Raw genomic sequence first — 20,718 nt, forward strand, 5'->3', positions numbered from 1 at the left:
AGCACAAGGGTGAGGAGCACCCCCAGGGCCCATCCTGGCTGCTCAGAGCCAGTGCTGGGCATCCACGGGGGAAAGGATGCACCCCGGGGGGAAACTGTCCCTTAATGTCCCCCCTCCCCAGCTCCCACAAAAAAAGGGCACAGCGGGACACGGGCTCAGGAATATAAATCTCATTAAAATCTAGGATACTTTAGAAGTCTACACCGGGAGAGACACTGGCACAGGCAGCGCTGCCCAGGGACGCGCGCGTTATTGCTAACAATTAGAGGTGAACAGTAGCGGCGTGACACATGGGGCAGGGCACGGGCACCATGCGGGAAACTGCGCCTCTCCGCCGCGTCGCACGGGGGGCTCGGGATGGGGCCAGGGGAGCTGGAACGTCCTTGCCGGGGCTCAGCACCCTGCTGCCCCTCAGCCTGTCCCCGCCGCGCCGCCCCGCGTCCCTGCGCGAGCCTCGGGGCTCCGGCACAGGGAGCGCGGTGCTGGCTGGCAGGGGAGCCTCGGGGTGGGAAGGGTCCCGTCCTCCCCACCCCAAAACCGAGAGCTACGGCCCCTCGGCTGTAGCTGGAAGACAGATTGAAAACCGCCCGGCCTTGCCAGTGCATCCTGCTCCACTAATACTGCTTGGGGACAAAACGTACCCAGATGGCTCGGAGCGAGCGGGCTGCCTCCGCCCTCCCATCTCCTCCGGTACCTCTTGCTAGCAGCAGCTGGGGGCCAGTCCTTCCTGCTCCCCCTTAGCACCATGGAAGGTTCCCCCCCTGCCCGTGCCAGGCCGTCGGGGACACCAGGCGCCCGTGCCACCACCCAGGTGGCCCCCCCAAGGTGCGGGGACGCTGCACGTAGCGGGGCTGTGGGTACGAGTGCACGCACAGCGCGCCCGTGGGTACCGAGCGTGTGTGCCCGCGTGCGTGGGGGTGCGTGCGCCCAGGTGCACGCGTGCCTAAGTGCTTGTGCTTGTGCCTTGTGCTGGCGCGGGCAGCGCCCTCGCCCCGTTGCCCACCCCGTGCCCCAGGTGCTGTCTCTGCACGTGGCCACCCAACCGAGGCCGGGGGCTCCCTGCAGCGTCACCTCTTGCCACCACGGCCCCGTGGGACCGAGCCCGGGAGGGTTGTGCCGTGTCCCGGGGCGGGCAGCACCCCAAAAAGTGCCCCGGTGCCCTCTCCATCCGCGCGGCCTGAGGGTGCCAGTCCCCACGGGGCAGGTCCCCTGCAAAGTGCCTCTGGCTCCTGGCCCTCCCGGGGCTGTGCCCCCCCCTCCTCTCGTGTCCCAGCGTCGCGCACGGAAGGTTACCGTAAACTTGAGGGTTAACAAACGCCACGGGGGGGGACGGGGTTAACCGGAGAGGAGGTCGGGGGTCTCGGGGACGGGCGCTGAGAGCCCCCCGCCGTCCGGTGCGGCCCGGAGCCAGGCTCCGCCAGCGGAAGGTGCGAAAGTGTCACCGCGCGGGAGGGGTTAGAGGGGGTGCGGGGACGGCAGGGGGGTCACAGTCTGGAGTCCTGGCTGTGGGCCAAGCCGTTGCTGCCCTGCACGGGGGACGCGGCCGCGGCCTCGCTCTGCGCCTTCTCCGGGTGCAGGGGCTGCACCTCCAGGTGGGACTCGGTGGAGGGGCTGAACGCCGGGGCGTAGCGCCCGCTGCGGTGCTCTGGCAGCGCCGGGCCCCAGTCCTTGCTCGCCTTGGTAGCGTTTTTCAAGCGCTAGAGAGAGGGAGATGGTAGGGGACAGGGTCAGCTCCCGCCCTCACACCCTGCCCCGGCCACCCCACCACGCCAGGACGCCCCGTGGCTGCTGCCTGCAGGTGTCTCCGACCGCCCCGGGGTAGGGGACAGCCTCGTGGCAACCCCCAGCGGGGACGTGGGGGCTGTCCCCGACCACCCACCTCCAGCAGCGTGTCCCCCTCGGAGCGGCACACTTTGTAGATGGCGTAGATGGGGATGCAGATGACGGAGGAGAGCGCCATGAGGAAACCGATGCTGATGGCCCAGGTGGGGTAGACGTAGTCGTTGTAGGAGATGGGCCGGTACTGGATCACTGTGAAGACCAGGATGAACTGGGGAGGGACAGGCAGGATCAGCCGGCGGGGAGCAGCCACCCTGCTCTGTCCCCTGCCCACAGCTGCCCCCACCGCCCCCGGCCCCGTGCCCCCTGCCCGCGATGCTCACAAAGATGATGGCGGGCGAGATGAAGCGCCAGCAGATCTGGAAGAAGAACGGGGGCGGGAAGCCCAGCATCATCTCAATGTCCTTGAAGTAGTTGCGGTGCCCTGTGGGGACAGGTGGCTGTCAGCCCCAGCAGGACCCCAAGCCCCTGTAGTGGGACCTTTGAGCCCCTTGGTCGTTGGCCAACGACCTTGCCAGCCTCCGGCAGCCAGCCACCAACTGGCCACGAGTCCCCAAGCCCCCACCCCACCGCGGGGGCACCTACCGTAGATGTACATGATGGCGACGCACATGATGCAGGAGATGATGACCAGGGAGAAGCTGGCGGCGTAGTTGTCCATCAGCAGGAGCCAGTAGATGCCCGCCTGCGAGAGGGACCCTTGTTGACAGTGGCAATGACAGTGGCACAGGTCCCCCCACCCCCATCAGCACCCTGGGGTGCCCCACCTGGGTGGTGAGCGGGATGCCCAGCAGGAAGCCTGCCACGGCCACCCCCAGCGTCACGAAGGTCTTCCTGCGGATGATCCACTCGTTGCCCACCTCGTCCACGATGGCCGTGACCAGCGTCTCCAGCAGGCAGAACTGCACGTGGGGTGGAAGGGGCAGCATATCAACCTCAACCCCATTGTGTCACCCCCCTGTCCTCACCCCACCGTGCCCTACCTGCGTGCCCAGCCCCAGGAGGATGAGCATGAAGAAGAAGAGGATGGACCAGAGTGGGGAGATGGGCAGCAGGGTGAGGGCCTCCGGGTAGGCGACGAAGGCCAGGCCGGGGCCGTGGTCGGCCACCTTGGAGATATCCACGCCCAGGTGGTTGGCCATGAAGCCCAGGATGGAGAAGATGACGAAGCCGGCGTAGACGCTGGTGGCGCAGTTGGTGATGCTGATGATGATGCTGTCCCTGCGGGGAGAGGCGGGTCAGGGCCGGCGGCGGGGCCGGGGGGCGGCGTGGGGGCACGGGCGGGCACTCACCGGTAGCAGTTGTTGTGGAACTTGTTGTAGGAGGCCATGGTGATGAGGCCACCCCAGGCACAGCCCAGCGAGTAGAAGATCTGCGAGGCGGCATCACCCCACACCTGCACCACGGACGGGGTCAGCGCCATGTGCCGTGTCCCCCTTGATCCCCCCCGTCCCCCCGTTGTCCCCGCTCACCTTGGCGTCCAGGATCTTGTCCCACTGGGGCGTCAGGTAGTACATGATGCCGGTGAGGGCCCCCTCCAGCGTGATGCCGCGCACGAAGAGGATGGTGAGCACCACGTAGGGGAAGGTGGCCGTGAAGTACACCACCTGCGGGGAGGGGGCGCGGTGGGCGGGGACACGGGGTGAGGGGGCGGGGCTATCGGGGCGAGGGGCGGGGCTACAGCCAGGGGGAGGCATGGCCATGGCCATGTGGGAGGGGCATCACCGATAGGGGAGGGGCTATGTCTAAAGGGGGCGTGGTTATAGGCAGGAGGGGCGTGGCTATACACAGAAGGGGTATGGCAGATATACAACGGGCGTGGCCACATAGAAGGGGGCGTGGCCACACAGAAATGGGGCGTGGCCACCCAAAAGGGGGCGTGTCCTGGAGCCGGGGCACGCGGGTACCTTCCCCGAGGACTTGACGCCCTTGATGAGGCAGAGGAAGACGACGACCCAGGAGACGCCGAGGCAGCCCAGCAGGGGCAGGCGCACCTCGCCCAGGTTCCCGATGTCATCCGAGAGGTTCAGCACGTACCTCCTGCATCAGGGGGACAGCAAACATCAGCGGGGCCCCGCCACCGCCGCCCCCCATACCTCCCAGTCCCCTCCCCAGTACCTCCAGTACTCCTTGCTGGGGCTGGTGCGCTTCTGGGTGGCGTTGAGGAGGTGGGTGAGGTTGACGGCGGCGTGGCTGGAGAGGTTCCCGTCCAGCACCCCCACGCAGTCAGGCGTGTTCCAGGCGTTGCTGCAGTACGTCCAGGGCAGCACGCGCGTCATGGACACAAAGAAGTAGTAGAAGGCAATACAGATCACCACGTTGTAGTAGATCCCGATGTACGTGGACACCACCATCATCCCGTAGCCCACGCCTGGGAACAGCACCGGGGAGGGGTGAGCGGCGCGGCACGGGCAGTGTGGGGCTCGCGGCTCGGGGGCGGGCGGCACCGGGGCGAGGAGCATGCAGGGCTCAGCCCCCTGCCGGGCACGGGGAACTCCTTAGGGCACAGGGGGTGCGTGGCTGGCAGGACTGCGGGTGAGCCCTTGGGGTCTGCAAGCCTGGAGGACCACAGGGCTGGGGGCTCTCCTTGCATGGCCATGGGGACTTTGGAGCTGCAAGCACCTGGTGACACAGGGCACCCAAGGACAGGGAAATACACCTAGGATGAACGCACCATGGTGGCCTGAATAACCTCTGTGGGGGACACATGTGGCAGTGCAGGGATGCGTGTGTAATGCAAGCACTGGATGCCGGGGCTGGAGTGTACGTCGTGCTGCAGGAGGGGACCGTGCAGGGCACGTGTGGGGTGTGCGGGGATGTGTGCGGTGTGAGCAGTGTGTGCGTGCACAGGCAGTGCGTGTGCAAGGCATGCAGGGCTGTGCAAGCAGCACATGCCTGTGCAGGGCTGCACAACGTGCCGGAGGCGTGTGCAAGGGACACACCGGGAGCGTGGGTGTGCGCCCCGTGCCGCTGTGGGGACGGGCAGCCCCTTACCTTTGAACATGGGGCTGACCCTCCAGACGCCAAGGCAGCCCTGGCTGGCGAACTGCCCGAAGGAGAGCTCCATGAAGAAGAGGGGGATGCCGCAGAACACCAGCATGATGAAGTAGGGGAACATGAAGGCACCTGGCGGGCAGGAACCACAGGGTGTGAGCGGGCAGCAGCCCCACACACGGCCGTGCCCCCCGGCACAGCTCAGGAGCAGGGCGCACGCCCCCATCCCCACCCCGGGCCCCCCTCGCCCCCATCCCAATGACACCCACCTCCCCCATTGCGGTAGCAGAGGTACGGGAAGCGCCAGACGTTGCCCAGCCCCACGGCGTAGCCCACGCTGGTCAGCACGAACTCGATCTGGTTGCCCCAGTTGCCGCGCTTGACGCTCTTGTCCTGCTTGCCCCGCTCCCCGGGCACGGCGCCGTTCTGCGGAGAGATGCGTTGGGGTGCCTCAGCCGGGGGGGACACCCCCGCCGGGCCCATCGGAGGGGTGACAGCCACCGAGAGGGGCCAGGAGGTCCCCTGCATCCTTGCCCCATCCCTCCCCAGGCTGGGCCGCCCCGTGCCAACACCCCCCCCCCACCGTGCACGCGCAGTGCCAAGGAGAGGGGAGGATGCGCTGGCAGCCCCCCCGCCCCACGCCGGCCCCGATGAATAGCTCTCCCCGGAGCCCGGCTGCAGAGAAGGAAGAGCCTGCAAGTCATACAAAGCAGGCTCGGGCGCCCGAGCACAAAGGGGCCTCTGTTCCTTCTCCCCCACCCCTTGCGCCCAGCAAAAAGGGGCCCCGCTGGGTGGCCACTGCCCGCAGCTGGGGGGGAACCGCCGGACCCCTGGCCCCACAGGCTGTGGGTGCCCTGGGATGGGGAGTGGGGTGCAGTGATGGGGTCAAGCTGGGGTCCCCCAACCCCAAGAAAGGTGTCCTGCGGTGGCAGGGGTGCTGACCCTTCCCGCGCAGGTGGGACCCCCCCGGGGGACAGCCCCGGTGCCCATCAGCCCTGAACACGGGGAGGGGTGGGGGCAAGAATGGGCGCTTTGTGCAGGCCGCGGCACAATGCGCGCTCACACCGGGGATGACAACAAAGGGGACGGGTGCCCGTCACCCCCGGCGGAGATGGCACCCGCCACCCCGCGGCCCTGTCCCAGCGTGGCCCCGAGCTCACGCCGAGCTCCCCGAGACGCTGCCCAGCTCCGGGCCGGGGGTTGGTGATATTTTTTGGGGAGCTGCTGGCATTGCCCGCGCCCCCCGCGCCGGGCCAGGACGGGGAGCCGTCGCTGCGGATCTGCTGACGCCGGCGGGGCGCGGGCAGCAGGCGCGGTGCACCAAACCGTGTCATTCGATTAGGGCCGGCGCAGCCGGGACGTGATGCCCGGCGACTCCGGCACCGCGCTGCCAAACAAAGCCATCTGCTGCGGAGCGGGGCCCGCACGCGCCGGGGGCGGCGAGGGGGGCGGCGGGGGCAGCGGGATGCACAGCAGGGGGCTTGGGGAGGATTTGGAGTGGGCTATAGGGGTTGTAAGGGCAATAGGTGGCAATACGCTGGCCATACTCAGCTGGGGTACTGGGGTGCCCGTGTCAGGCCCCACAGGAAAACGGTGTGTGGAAAACGCGCCCACAGCATCCCGACTCTCCCAGCACCCATGGGTGCTCCTGCCCAGCCCCCAGGACCCCAAGACCACCCCTAATCCACCTCGCATGTCCCCACATCCCCCGCAGGCACAAGGTGGGGGATCCTGGTCTGCCCCAGGGCACAGCCTCTGCTTGTGGGGTCCTGCGTGGGGTGGGGTGGAGGGGTCCCCAGGGCGTGGGGGTGATGCTGGCGATGTCCCCACATTGGGGTGCGCTCATGTGGGATGATCCCATTGGGAAGCCCCTGATAAAGCTTGGGCATTATATGAGATGCTTGCACTGATGAGGCTCCCGCTCAGCACGGCTGGCAGGTGGGGGAACACTGCTCCAGCCTCCCCGAGATGTTTTTTTTGGGGGCACCGCATGACCCCAACACAGCCTGAAGCCCCAAGAGCCCAGAGGGGACCCCAACCCTGTCCCGAAGCCGGGGGCCACCCTGCTCCCTCTGCTCGGGTGACCCCAGAGGCATCACGGCCCACTCGCTGCCTCCACGGGGCACCCCAATTTTGAGGCACCTGGCAGAAGTGCACCAAGAGAGCGCCAGCCCTCTGCCATCCCACGCTGCAGCACAGGGCTAAGGCACGCTTGTCCCCAATAAGGGGACAGCCACATGTGTGCCCAAGCACGCACACGTGCGCACACGCTTGCATGCTCACCCATCAGCCCGCTACAATCCCCCCCCCCCCAATCCGGGAAGGTCGCCCCGTCCTTTCCACTCATTAACCACCCAGCTGCATGGCAAAAAAAAAAAAAGGGGGGGGGGACCCAAGGGCCTGCGAGACGAGCCCCTCACCCCGCTTCGTGTTGTGGGGCCAGGATTTAACACAGGGGCAGCACCCTGCTCCAATTCCCCTAAATTTTCCACGCACAGGTGCACACATAGCGGGGAGGAAGGGTGCCCCGTGCGCCCCAAACGTCCCCTTTGGGGACGTTTGGGGCGCACGGGGCACCCTTCCTCACCGGGACCCTACCAGACAGCCAAAGCATCCCCGGGTCCCGCAGCGCAGGCACCATCCATCACGGCGCCTGGCACCGGAGCCTTTCTCATGCTAAGCAGCGCTGCCTCGCACAATGGCAGCTTGGCCGGGGTGCCCGGATGCCCCCCACTTCCCCAAGGGACCGTCCCCTCCCCCTGATTTATGCCTGGGAAGCTGATGGCTGCGGGGGGGGGGGGGACACTTCCCCGTGGGGTGAGTGGAGGCAGAAGCACCTGGGGACCCCCAGTGTGTCTCCAGAGTGGATCCCCCCCTTCTTAAATTGCCCCCCTGGGGATATTCCAGCCCCGCAGAGGCACCCTATGGGACATCAGCCTTATCCATTTTGTGGGGGGGCCCCGTTCTTGTTTACTCCCCCAAAAAATAGATGCCACGGCAGGGTGACAGTCACCCCGGTGAGCTGCGGCACCGCGCACCCCCCTGGCCATCAGTAGGTCTTGGAGTGAACAGCCCCAAAACACAGCCCCTTGCTCGAGCAAACCCTTCCTGCTCCCAATGCAGCTGGGGTCCCGGGGGGGCTGGAGGTAGAGGCGGGCAGAGGGGGCCACATTTGGGTACCTCCAGAGCCACCCTCCTCCCCTGCAGCACCCCACGTCCCTGCTGGATAGGGGGGGCTCAGGGGGCCCTACAGAGCCGTGGCCGTGCTCCAGCCCCCCAGAGCTGGCACAGAGCACCCTGGAGAGCCCCAGCGGCAGGGGACAGCGCTGGCACGGCCACCGCCACCCCGTCCCCGTGCCGCAGCCGCCCGGACCCTGCTCTCAGCACCCCACTGACCTGCTGGCGGGGCCGGGGGGGGCCCGGCTGCCCGTGGCTGCACCCCGGGGGGCCAGGCTGGCCGGCTCCGTGCGTCCCCGGCTTCATTGGCACCGCTGGGTCCCGCGCGGTGGCAGCTGCCCGCCCGCCTCCCCCCGCCCGCTGCCTGCAGGGCTTGGCACCGCGCCCCACTCGCCTCCCGGCCCGGCCCCTTCGCCCCACAGCCAGCAAGGTGTGTGTGTGTGTGTGTGTGTGTGTGTGTGTGTGTGTCCCCTCCCAGCAGGGACAGGAGACGGGGGCTGCGCGGTGCTGAGCCCTGGCACAGCTCACATCCCACTTAATGAGGCCTCATTAGCGGGGTCCAGCTGTTTGCAGCCCCGCACGCTCCGGCGGGCAGCGCTGCCCTCCCTGCGGGGCTCATCCTGCCCCCGCAGCCCCTGGCTCCTTCCCACACCGCAGCCTGGCAGAGGGCAGCGTCCCCTCGCTGTTCCCCATGTGCTGTCCCATTCCCATGCCCCCCGCCCCACACACATCTTCCTGCCCCACTCCCATCGCCGTGACGCTGCCCAGCCTCGCACATCCGACCCCGACCTAGGTTTGGGCACTGCTGGGACCTGGCACGGCCCGATATGGGGACGGGGGCGCTGGGACGAGCCTGCCCGGTGGCACATCCCCAGCCTGGTCCCATGCCACCTCTCCCTGACGTCAGCCGAGCCGCTGGGCATCACAGGGATCCACGGCAGCCACCACAAGGTCACAGCCCCGCGGGGGGACCATCTGCCTGGCAGGAGGGCCGCGCTGCCAGCCCCCCACCGCCCCGACACCCCCAGCCTCGCCGCTCTCACCCCTATCCCCCTGCCCAACGCGGGCTGGGACCCCCGGTAGGGTGCCGCGTCCCGTGGGAGGGCAGAGGCAGGGAGCCCCCCAGCAAGGCTCGGGGTGCCCCAGCTGCTCCCAGCCCCGCGCCCCGGCTGGGGAGCGCGGCCAAAGCGCCAGCCAGGCGTGATGGAGCACCGAGGGCGGGGGGACGGGCCGGCGCTTTCGGGAGACCATCTGGGGTCCGGGCAGCGGCGCTGCGGGCGCACACGTGTGCCGTTCACATGTGCGGGGCGGGCGCTCGGCTTCCCACACCGGCACCCAGCGCTCGTCCCCATCCCTGTCCTCTCCTGAGCCGGCCGCCCGGGATGCTCCCAGGGCGCGGGGAGCAGCACCCAGCTGTGCCCCCCTGGGACACGCAGCCTCCCCCTCATGCCAGCCCCAGTGGCAGGGACAGGGGTATGGAGCCAAGCCCTCCAGCCCTGTTCCACGTGCAGCCCTGCGCCCCGACACCCTACAAGGTGCCCACATGCATCCCTCAACGGCCTGGCTCGCTGCACCGCCTTGCTTGGGCCACCAACACGCCACCACCAGATGTCCTTCCCCAGGCACAGGGCCCTGAGCTCTCCCAGCTCCCCAGTCCCTGCGTGCTCTGGCTCTGGGAGCATCATTCCTGCCCCTGCAGCCCCCATCACCCCGTCCCCAAGCAGGGCTGCAGGGTGCCCAGGGCAGGGACACCGCCTGGGGACCTACCAGGTGCCACCAGCCCCTAGCTGGGCGCTTCCCGCCGGGGCTGCCTCTCTCCGGCCCCATTCTCACGGCGCGGGCACGATTCTCCTGGAGCGCTCAGGCAGAAAAATCCCCCGCCGGCCCCCCCAGCACTGCCCCTTGTTATTCCGGGAAGGGCTCCCGCAGCCAAGAGCCGCTTCCGCAGCTCCTGCTCGCGCTGCTGGCCCCCCTGCCCGGGGCCGGCGGCACCGCGCTGCTGGGGGTGTCTGGGACAGGGCAGGGCCCCCCCCAAGCTTTGTAATCCCTGCGAGCACGGTGCCAGCGGTGCCCGCCCGGGCTGGGACAGGCGATGGCAGGAGCCCACCTGAGCCATGCGCCCCCCCGGCCGAGCGCTGCCCGGCTGTGCCAGCAAAGCAAGGCTGGGAGTCAGGAGCCGCTGGCACGGCTGGAGCCCAAACAAAGCCCGCTGCCGGGGACAAAACAAAATGTCCTGAAAGGACAGGGAGGGAGAGGCTGTCGGATCCCCCTGCTCGGCCACACAGGGACTGAACCAGCCCCTGGAGCTCCCCAGCATCCCAGCGCCTGCTGCGCACCCGCTGCCACGGCCTCTGCTGGGTTTGGGAGGGGAAGGGGCACCGAGCCCCCCCCTCCTGCCTGCGGTTTGGAGCCAGCAGGCACAGAATTACACGGGCATCCACACGCATGGCATTCCTGTCGCACCAGCAGGGTGCAGACCCCAGCCCGCAGGCGGGGAAATCGAGGCACAGCCACACACCACAGCCAGGGGATGGAGAGCCTCAGCCGTCACCCCTGTCCTCCCCAAAATGGGCACCCTGAGCCCCGCCACCAACCCCCCCCGGGCACAGGGACTGTGCCACGGGACCTCGGTCGGGCTTGGGAACTGCACCTGCTGGCAGGGATTAGAGGGCAGGGCAGGGGCCACGCTTTGCCAGGCTGTTTGCGCGGCGCTGGAGGCAGGCCAAGGAGATTAGCTGCCTTCCCCAATGACCCAGAAAGCTAAGCAGCCAAGGTCCTGTCCCGCGACACCTCGTCCCAGGGCACTTGCAGCTGGCCCGGCGCAGGGATGCTCCTGTGAGGGATGCTGCCGTGCTCCCTGCCAGCTCCCAGCACCGCCGTGCCCTGCGCCCACCCTGCTCAGGGTGCCCCTCACCCTACAAACGGGGAGCAGAGGGCTGTGGGACGGAGTTACCGGCGCACCGGGTGCCAGACCCCCGTGGTTTCCCTTCCTCCCCAGCTCCCCATGTGCCGTGGGCTGGGCAGGGCCTTCGGAGAGGCGAGTTAAAGATTGACCAGGAGCAGGTGGGCGCTGGGTGCCTGGCTCCCCGCTGTCGGTGCTGCGGCCACGGCAAGGACACGGCAGCAGCGTGGAGGCGCGGGGCTCGTGGCAAGCATGACGCACACGCAGGGGCACCGGCACAGCACGCACGGGGATGGCAGAGCTCCAGCCGAGCCTGGCAACGTCCCCAGCACCTCACCGAGCCCAACCGTGGGGAAATTTGCCTTCCCACCCCTGCCACGGGCAGGAGGGGAGCCCGGTGCCGCCGCGGGCACCGCCGGCAGGGCCATGCTGGGCCAGGCAGCGAGGGAGCCGTGCACACATGTGCTGGGAGCACCCGCTGGAGCACACCGCTCCCCTGGCTCCCGGCTTCCCAGGGAAGTGCTGGCTCCAGGCCCTCTGGCTGGAGCGTGCAGCTATTTCGGGAAGCCCCCTGGGAAGGGGAGGGGGGCGAGCATGTCAGCCCCGGAGCTCAGTTCCCACCTATAGGGGAAAAGGCAGAAGCCCAGCCCAGCCTGCGCTCACCTGCGGGACACGGGCGGCTGCTCGGGGCAGCAGGGCTCCGGGTTCCCAAATCCCTCATCTGCGAGGGTACAGCAGTGACCAGCACGGGGTCAGTGCAGCCCTCCCAGGAGGACACCGCACACGCCTGTGCCAGGGGGTGAGGGCAGCACACCCCACAACACAGCGCTGGTGGGGATGTGGGGTCGGTGCCTGCCTCTGCCTCCATCCCGTTACTCCTGCTGTCAGGGAGAGCTGGCAGGGGTGGATGCAGAGGGTGACAGCCCCGTCCCCTGCCCCTGCAGGAGCTTGTACCCGGCACAGAGGGGTGCCTGTGCCCAGTAAAGGTGGAGGAGCTGCGCGGCTTTCCCGCCTTCCCCTGGAGAGCTGGGGCGGGCGATAAAGCAGGCAGCGTGCCTGAGCGGGGCGATAGCATCTGCAGGCGGTGAGACACCACACCCGGAGCCTCGCAGGCAGCGGGCTGGGAGCGAGAAACCACTGGCGGCTCCATCAAGGGGCCCCCCAGGCGCCGTGCTGGGGGCACAACCCTGGCAGGGCATCCCGGTGGCCATCTGGAGCCCCTTAGGAGCCCCGGCATCTCACTCCCTCGCCCTGCATCGGGTGCTCCGGGTCCACCGCAGGGTTTCCCCCAGGTCAGCCCGCTCCCTGCGCCCCAGCACTCACCAGCAGCCCCTCGCTGCACTTATCGGCCATCCCTGGAGGCTGGAGCACGTTCCCGGCTGCCCGCCGTGGGGTTCCTGGCTCTCCGTCGCGCTGGCTGCGGCACCGGCACCCGCACGCTTCAATCCACGGGCAGAGCGAGCTGGGCAGAGAAACCAAGAGGGACGTGACTGGTGGGGTGGGCACGTCCCCGCCCCAGGCCTCCCCCTCCATCCGGGCAGCAGGGGGACGTGCCAGGCGGGTGGCTGCCCCGTACCTGGCCGCAGGGTGGGTGGGAACGGGGCCGGGGGTCCCCCTGAGGGTCTCCTCCTCGCTCCCACCCCCTCAGCATCTCCGAAGCCCCGGCACGGCCACGATCGGTGGCTCCCAGGTGTTTCCCAAGAAGCAGTTAAAGATTTACCCGCTGCGGACAGGCGACCTTGCGGGCAGCTGGCTCCCAGCCGCCCGGCGGGTGGGCGTCGGGGGGCCCCATGCGTCCCCCAGCCAGAGCTGGAGCCGAAGTGGCCACGGCGGGCGGCAGCGCCGGGACTGGGCGCAGCGCGGGGCCAGCTCAGGGCTCAGCTGCCACGGAGGACACAGATGGGAACCGATTGCCTTCTGCCCCGGTGCATCGCGTGCACGTGCAGCGCAGGGGGGGCGAGCCAGCGGGCTCTGCCACGGCCAGGTGCTGCTGCATCAGGCACGGGAGGGGGGTGCGGCCCCCCCTGACCATTGCTCCTGCCCCATCCTGGGGCTGCTGGGGCCAGGGGGGCGCCTGGGCTTGACCTTCCTCCCTGCCGGGAGGGATGGGGGCTGTTGCAAAACAGCGGGGCGCGGGGCTGTGCAAGCAGCGGTGTTTGCAGATCCCACACCAGCTCCTGGCGCCCTTGCTGGCCAGGAAAGGACCCCTGCCCCCAGCCAAGGGTCCCCGACGGAGGCCCAGCGCCCCGGGCTGCCGTGGGTCTGGAGCAATCAGCAGAGGGGCACGAGGCCCCGAACGCATCGGGAGGGAGCATGGGTGGTGGAGATAAAGGGCAGGAGGCCGGGGGATGTGGGCAAGCCCCCAGCCCTGGCTGCAGCCCCCCGGCACAGGCAGGCTGCTGCCCGCAGATACCGCGTCCCACTGCCAAGCCCCTCCCTGGGAGCGGCTGCATTTCCAGGGGGGGACGAGGTGTCGTCACCACACAGGGAGGGAGGACAACAAGCCCCGGGAACCTGTCAGAGGGGGCAGGCGTGGGGCCAGCGGCCAGACCTCTTCCCCGCCGCACACCTATTGCCAACAAGCCGAACGCCGCCCTCCCCACGGCCCTGAATTTGGCCTGGGAACTCATCACCTGCCCGTCCTGGGAGGGGAAAGCGCCCACGGGAGGGCCTGCCGCACACCCAGGGCTCTGCCAGGCAGCGATAAGGCCACGCGTGTGCATGGCAGCTGCTGGCTGAGGCTCCCTGCCCAGCACAAAGGCGAGCACCACGGGCCCAGGAGGGATGCAGGGCTCCAGGGATGCCCAAATCCGCAGCATCCCCCGGGGCAGCCGGGCACAGGCTCTGTGGGATGCCCTTCCTGGTGTCACAGCGTGCCGGGACCGCTCGGAGCACCCCGTCCCTGACAGGTGACGGGTGGCACCGCCGCCGTGCCACACCTCGGCACGGCACGGCACGGCACGGCACGGCACGGCAGCGCCCAGGAGGAGGAGGCAGCGGGTGCCTTCCCGCAGGATGTGGCACCGGGGGGTGCCCGGCACGGCCGATGCCACCTGCGGAGCCATTTCCTCCGCCAGCATCCCCGCGGGCACAGCGGGGGGGGCGCAGGGAGCCGAGCCCGGCTTCGCCCCCTCCATCCCCGCGATGCGCCCGGTGCGGCACGGCGGCGGGGGGGGCCCGGGTTACATCAGCCGCCACGTGGTGGCTGCTCCGCCGCCCCGCCCCAGCACATGCCCGTGGAAAATTACCGCCGGCCCCCCCTCTACAGCACCGGGCCGGGCCTCCCCGGGCCCCACCGCCCCCGGCCCCGCCGCCGGGCACGGCACCGGGCGGCCCCGCTCGGCCCCCGCGCCCGGAGCGCAACAGATGCGGGAGCGCCGCGCATCCCGGCCCCGCCGCCAGCGCCACCCCGCCGCGTCCCCCCCCCCCCGCTGTCCCCTTCCCGGTGCCCCCTCCCCGGTGCCGGGCCGAGCCGGGCAGCCGGTGGAGGTGCTCGCCCTTACCGTGCCCATGCCGCCGCCCCCCGGCCCCTCCCGCGGCTCCCAGCGGGTCCCCGGTGGCTCCGCGCCCCCCGGGCCGCCGGCGGTACCGGTGAGCGCCGGGCCCGGTGCCGTGCCGCCGCTGCCGGTGCTGCCGAGTTAAATGAAAGTTTGGAGGTCGGTGGGGGCTGGCACCGCCTCTCGCCCCCGCCGCGCTCCGCCTCCCGAGCTCCCCAGCGCCCCGCTCCGGTACCGGCACCGGGGGCGGCGGAGTACCCGAGGCACCCCCGTCCCCGCAGTACGCACAGCGGGAGGGCACGCCGGGCACGCGGGGGAGCTTGCACACGCGTGCACACGCGTGCACATGCATCCACACGCATGCACATGCGTGCACACGGATGTACAGGCGTCTACATGCAACCCACACGCATCCACATACAGCCCACACACATCCACATGCAGCCACACACATCCACGGGTATGCACATGCAGCCACACACCTCCACATGCGTACACACGCATGCACACACACCCACATGCATGCACACACACCCACACGCATGCACACACATGCACCCCCATGCACATGCATGCCCGTGGGCACCCACGCCCTGTGCAGGCTCACGCAGGCCCTGGGCACGCGTGGGCACGTGTGGGCTGTGCGGTCACAGCCAGCCTCACGCAGGGCACACACAGGGATTTGCACACGCATGGGGAGTGCCACACACAGCGCACGCACAGCTCACGTGCCGCCAGGGCACAGCACCACGAGGGGATGGCCGCAGGATCCGGCCAGGATGTGTGCAATGAGTGTGACCGTGGTGCAGGCGTGTGTGTGTGCACATATGTGTGGCTGCTGCATGTGTGCTCATGCACATGTGTGCTGCAGCATGTGACGGTGTATGCACACGTGTGTGCACATCTGCACATGTCTATTTACACGTGTGTGTTCCCATGTGCACACGTCAGCGCCATGTCCGTGCCCCAGCCACACGTGTGCTCCCACGCACGTATGCAACCCCCCGAGCCCACACGTATGAGCACACATGTACGGGCACGCGTGTGCAGAGGCACGTGAGCGCGCACCCATGCCCACAGACCAACCTCTGCCCGTGGGTCCTGCGCCCGTGTGCGTGTGTGCACATGCGTGAGCAGCCAGCGCTCGCCCCCGCAGCCCCGCCAGATGTTTCCAGTAAGGCATGACGGGTGCGCCTGGGGCCGCCCCTCGCCTGGCCCCTTGCCGAGGCCCCCCCTTCCCTCCTCTCCCTGCCGGGCTCCCTGCGTGCCGGGACGGGTGCCTGCACCCCCAGCACCCTGCCCTGCTGCCTGCATCAGGCCCATTTCGCCGGGCCCCAAGGCAACCACAGGGAGCGTGCTTCCCCCTTCACCCCAAAACCGTCTCCCCGAGCACACCGACGTGTGCCCAGCACCCCGTGTGTCTGTCCCCACCCCAGGCTCTGTGCCGACCCGCTCTGTCCCCATGGGTCACATCCTGCTGGAGGAAATCCTCTGCATGGGATGGCGGTGGGGGGGAGCAGCGATGGGGTGGGAGTCTCGGGGCGTGTGGTGGCTACCTCAGGCCCATGTTGGGCTACGAGGATGGGGAGCTGGTGGCAGCACCATCACTTTGTCACTGCTTTTGTTTTGCAAGCGCAGCGGAGGCAGAGCCACGACACCCCTAGCAGGAAGGGGAAGGTGGCAGCGAAACCCGCGGGTGCTCAGGTCCTCCCACACTCCTGCGGCGCCTGCTGATGTTTGCTCTGCCCCAGAGCCCGGGGAGCCCGCTAGCACCTCGCTCCCGGCCCTGCAGGGCTTCACGCCCTGCCCTGCAGCCCAAATCCAGCATCCCACATCTGGCAGCCCACATCCCCAACGCAGCAAACTCCTGCAGCCCGCGCCCCTGCCGCAGGGTCTGGCAGCGGGCGGGGAGCTGCCTGCCGTGGAGCTGCAGACCTGCCGCAGGGCTGGATTCCCAGGGATGAAGCTCATGCTTTCAAACCCCAGCACGGCTTTGTGCAGGCAGGGCTGGCTCCAGAGCTCCTGCAGCCAGCCTCTGAATCCTTGCACAGACCAAAGGCAAGGATGGGGTTTGGGGCACGCCAGGCGGGGTGGGCTGTGCGAGCCCCATGGGGATCGGGGGTCTCTGTGCTCCAACCCACAGGGCTCCTCGGGGTCTCGGTCCATTTCTGAGCACCTCCTCTGTGCTCTCTTGGACATTTTGACCTCTACAAAGATGACGAGGGGCCCTGCAGCCCTCAGCCAGGGGCAGTCCCTGGAGTGCAAGGCTGCGGTGCCAGAGGGATGTGGGATGTGTGTGAGCACCAGGCTGTTCCCATGCCCCCTTCACCCATCTCTCTGCACCTGGAAGAAATCACCCCCCAATTCCTCCCTCCCTGGGGGCACCCATCTCTCTCCCACCTTGCCATCCATCCTCTGAGCTGGCTGGCATCACAGCATCCCCAAAGTGCAGTGGGATGGTGAGGGTGACACCACAAACCCCCTCTTTGGTGCCATTCAGATCTGTGGGGCTGGCAGTGACCCACCGTGGGCAGCCCGTGGGATCCCTGCAGCGGGCTCCTGTCCTGTCCTGTCCTGCCCTGTCCTGTCCTGCCCTGTCCTGTCCTCTCCTCCCCTCCCCTCTCTTCTCTTTTCTTCTCCTCGCCCATCTCCATGGGTGCTGTTTCCTGGGAAACTGCGGGCAAACGCGGGCAGGGAGCCAGAGGGGTGAAGGGTGGGGAGGAAATGCCAGCTCCCAGCACCTGAGGCAGGGATGGGATGGCCCAAACAGCAGCGAGAGCTGGAGGTTTCCACAGCACCGTGGCAATCCCCCAGTGCTCGGAGCTGGGGACCAGCAGGGACTGGGGGACCACACTCTCATCCCGGTCCCCCAGCTCCCTGCTGGATCCAGGAGGGGGACTGGGCTGGCAGGGGATGCGTTATCAGGAAGGACCCTGCCAGAGGGGCAGGGGAAGCTCGAGGGAAGACCCTCCACCTCGCGCCTTGCCCTTTCTGCTGGCTCATCTTTTGTTTTTGTTTTTGTTTTTCTTTTTCTTTTTGTTTTTCTTTTTGTTTTTGTTTTCTCCCTTGTGCTCTCCCCATCCTGCGCAGCATGTGGGGAAGAGGAACTGGCCCATGACGGCACGGCATCTGCCCCACGGCTCCGGCGATGGTATCAGAGCTGATGGAAAGCACCCAGAATTGTTCCTGGTCTGCCAACAGCCTGAAGCCACCTGGTGGGAACGCTCACGGCGAGGACCTGGCGTGTTGGCAGCACCGTGGGGACAGTGCCACCCTCCTGCTGTGGCGCTCCCTCACACCCAGCCCCGTGTCCCCACTGTGCCGAGAGCTGCCCCGTGCCCAGCTCCAGGCTCAGCTCCCCCAGCCCTTCCCCAGGCTTTGCCAGCAACTCACCCCCTCAGGCTGCAGGATTTGGCCAACTTCTGAGGTCTGGAGGAGCGCCAGGGCAGGCGAGTGCTGCCGGGGCTGGGAGGAGCGCAGCGGGCACCGCTGCTCCCGGCTGCGGGGAGCCGACGTCGCCAGCGACTCAGCCACAGCTCCCGGGGACTTTCCACTCAGCTACCTGCTGCTGACCTGGAAAAATACCCTTGGTGGAGCGCCCAGCCCGGCCCTGCAGGCAGGGAGATGGGTGGGAAAATCCCCACGGCATCCTTGGGCTGGTGGCTGCGAGGGAAGGCGCCGTCCCCCTGTGCTGCCCCACGCTGCCCTCCCCGCCGGCCGCCTTGGCAGCACGCAGCGCCCGGCTTGTGTTTCACACCGCGGACACGTGCACCCAGCAGGGACAGCCCCGGGCACACACACGGGCTGCATTGCTGGGAGCTAATGCTTTGGCTGCAGGTCCCCAGGCTGTTGTTCCTCCTCGTGCTCTGCTCGCACCCGGCTGGGAGGAACAGAGCCGCTCGGATGGGCTGAGCATTGCCACATCGCCTGGAGATGTTTGCTGGGCGCAGGGCGCAGCAGGGTGCTGGGGACCCCATGGGAAGCGTGTGCCTCCCCTAACGCTACCCAGGGCAGCACCCGGGTCCCTGCTGCAGCCCGGGCTCTGTGCTGCAGCGAGCACGACAGCTGGGGCGCCTGGGGCTGCCCAAAATAGCTGTCCCCACTCCCCCCCTCTGCCTGGCCGCAGGCAGCTCTCCCATGATAGCGTCCTGCGACCCAGAGCAGCTGGAGGCAGCTGCCACCCTGCTGCAGCGCTCAGCCCTCTGCCCGTGGGCTGCTGGCTGTGGGGCACCCCGGGCTGGGATCAGCACCACCCCCAGGACTGTGTCCCCTTGTGCCCCCAGATGGGGAGAGCTGTCCCTGTCCCCATCCTCACCGTGCCACCAGCCAGCAGCACACGGGGACCATGCTCACGCCTCTCTGCCACCTCCCCTTGTCCAGCCTGGCAAAGGGGCAGCTTTTCTTGGGGTCTGTGCACCCTGTGCAGGTCCCTGGGGACAGTCCCCAGCCCCATCTCCTCTGCACCTCGAGGCAGCGAGGAGGAACGCGGTGCTGCCCACCCTGCTGGTGCCGCGTGCTCCATCCTGCCCTGCGTGACACAGGGCTTTCGGTTCCCCATGGGGCACGCACACAGGGCAAACAGCCACACAGCCCCTCCGCCACATCACGCCTCTGAGCCCTGCTGAAATTCCCTGCGGGGAATTCGGCTGAGTGTGCCCTGGGCTGGAGCGTGGCACCGGGCAGTGACAGCAGCCCTTGGTGGCTCTAACAGACTGCTCCAGCAAGGGTGCTGGTGTGATGCTGGCCACGACACCCTCCTGTGCTGTGCAGCCGGAGAGCTGTGCAACAGTTGGCCCTGTGCAAGCTCAGCCCCGTGCTGTGGTTTTCCCTTGGCCGTGGGACAAGCCCTGGTGTCTGCGGGGAGCTCCCACTTGGTGCCCGCCCCATACAGATCTGTGCCTCTGTCCCAAAGCAGCTCTCACGTGAGCCTCCTGTCCCTTTAGCAGTAGAAATAATGAACTGGCTTTTATTTTTATTTTATTTTATTTTATTTTACTTCTAAGAAGCTGTTGTAACGGATCAGATGACCAAGCCGGGCTAACCCTCCCCACCGCCAGGCTTTGCTCGGTGTGCTGAGGTCTGCCCAGTGCCGTGCGCCTTGGGCTTCCCAAGGGGGGCACACGGCGGGGCCAGGGGAGCTGGGCAGGAGGATGCTGGGCTGGGTGCCCTGCTGGCCCCAGGGTGCCGGGAGGCTGCGAAGGAGCCGGGCTCCCTCTGCGGACAGTTACTGCTCACTGCACCCTCCGCCAGAGCTGCTGGGGGGGCCGGAGCTGCCCGGCTCCTTCCCGGTCCCCTGCGCCCTCGCTGCGTCTGGGGGGTTTGGCACAGCGGTGTGCAGGGTTTAGTCTCCAGATCCCAACCACCAGCTGTGCTTCCAGGGCTTTTTTTTGGGAGGGATCCGGCTCTTGCTGCTGCCACTGCTGGGGCCAAGTTGTCTCCTCCTGGGGTGCCCCATGAGGCAGCATGGTGCTGTGCGTGGCTCAGCTGGGTGCTGGTGGTGTCCCCCCAGGGGCTGGGCACTGCTCATCCCAGCATGACCCATATCCCTGGGGAGAGCTGGCTTTTTTTCTCCCTCCAGCGCCAGTCACAGCAGATAAAATCCAAATATCCCTGCCCGCATGCAAATGATCTCTGGGGCACCTCTGCATTGTGCCCAGGGACAGGCATCCTCTGGGACACGGCCAGGCTGTGCTGCACACAGCTCCCAGTCCCCAGGACACGCACCCAGTCCTGACCTGCTGGTCGGCCTCACAGCTCCGCATGTGACTTGGCAGCAGTAAGGAAGCAGGGGACAGAGGGGACAGTGGGGCTGGAAGGGGTGGCCCAGGCCATGGGAGCACCCAGGTGCATGGGGTGGGGTCCCGGAGTGAAAGCATCAGTTAGGAGGTTTTGGGTTGGGAGGCAGGGATTTTAGGGCCAGCAGCAGGTGGAAGGCTTGGTGGCAGGGTGGGATGAGGGGCAGGATCTTTATGGGAGGACGTGGGGGTGCCTCAGATGTCAGGGGCTGCTGAGTGTCACATCTGTCCTGGAGAAACAGGGACAGGTGGGATGGGCTCCGGTTAACCCAGACTGAAAGGATGGGGATCCCAAAGCCCGCTGCCTTTGCCTCGTGGGAACCAGACCTCGCCTGTCCAAACCTTCTGGGTCCCTTGGGGGACCAGAAAGCCGCTCGCTAAGCCCAGCAGGGGGCTGTCCCCGCGGGGCCACCTCCAGCCAGCCAGGGGCGCACCCAGCGCCGCGTCCAGCAGAGGGAGGCAGACACCGGGCGGGACGGCAGCGGGGCGGGGATGCTCCGGCACGGCTCGGCAC

At 68.1% G+C, this 20,718-nt stretch overlaps 1 protein-coding gene across 2 annotated transcripts; it reads right to left on the reverse strand.

Annotated features, from left to right (window-relative positions):
- Positions 1-139: 139 nt before the first annotated feature.
- On the reverse strand, positions 140-17,909 carry SLC6A9 (solute carrier family 6 member 9). Of its 2 annotated transcripts, none has more exons than XM_082766342.1 (14): positions 17,803-17,909; positions 12,236-12,374; positions 5,103-5,259; positions 4,834-4,965; positions 3,958-4,210; positions 3,747-3,879; positions 3,312-3,446; positions 3,132-3,235; positions 2,823-3,060; positions 2,607-2,741; positions 2,425-2,524; positions 2,163-2,263; positions 1,880-2,050; positions 140-1,697 (listed from the first exon to the last, which is right to left on the reverse strand). In XM_082766342.1, exons 2-14 carry the CDS (start codon positions 12,263-12,265, stop codon positions 1,485-1,487), a joined length of 1,902 nt encoding a protein of 633 aa, XP_082622468.1. In that variant the 5' UTR covers positions 12,266-12,374; positions 17,803-17,909; the 3' UTR covers positions 140-1,484. The 2 variants fall into 2 exon arrangements, with proteins under 2 accessions (XP_082622468.1, XP_082622467.1); XM_082766341.1 differs by lacking the exon at positions 17,803-17,909 and adding an exon at positions 14,416-14,550.
- Positions 17,910-20,718: the final 2,809 nt, after the last annotated feature.

This window comes from Aythya marila (genome assembly GCF_965140915.1).
Source record: "Aythya marila genome assembly, chromosome: 8".
Taxonomy (NCBI): domain Eukaryota; kingdom Metazoa; phylum Chordata; class Aves; order Anseriformes; family Anatidae; genus Aythya; species Aythya marila.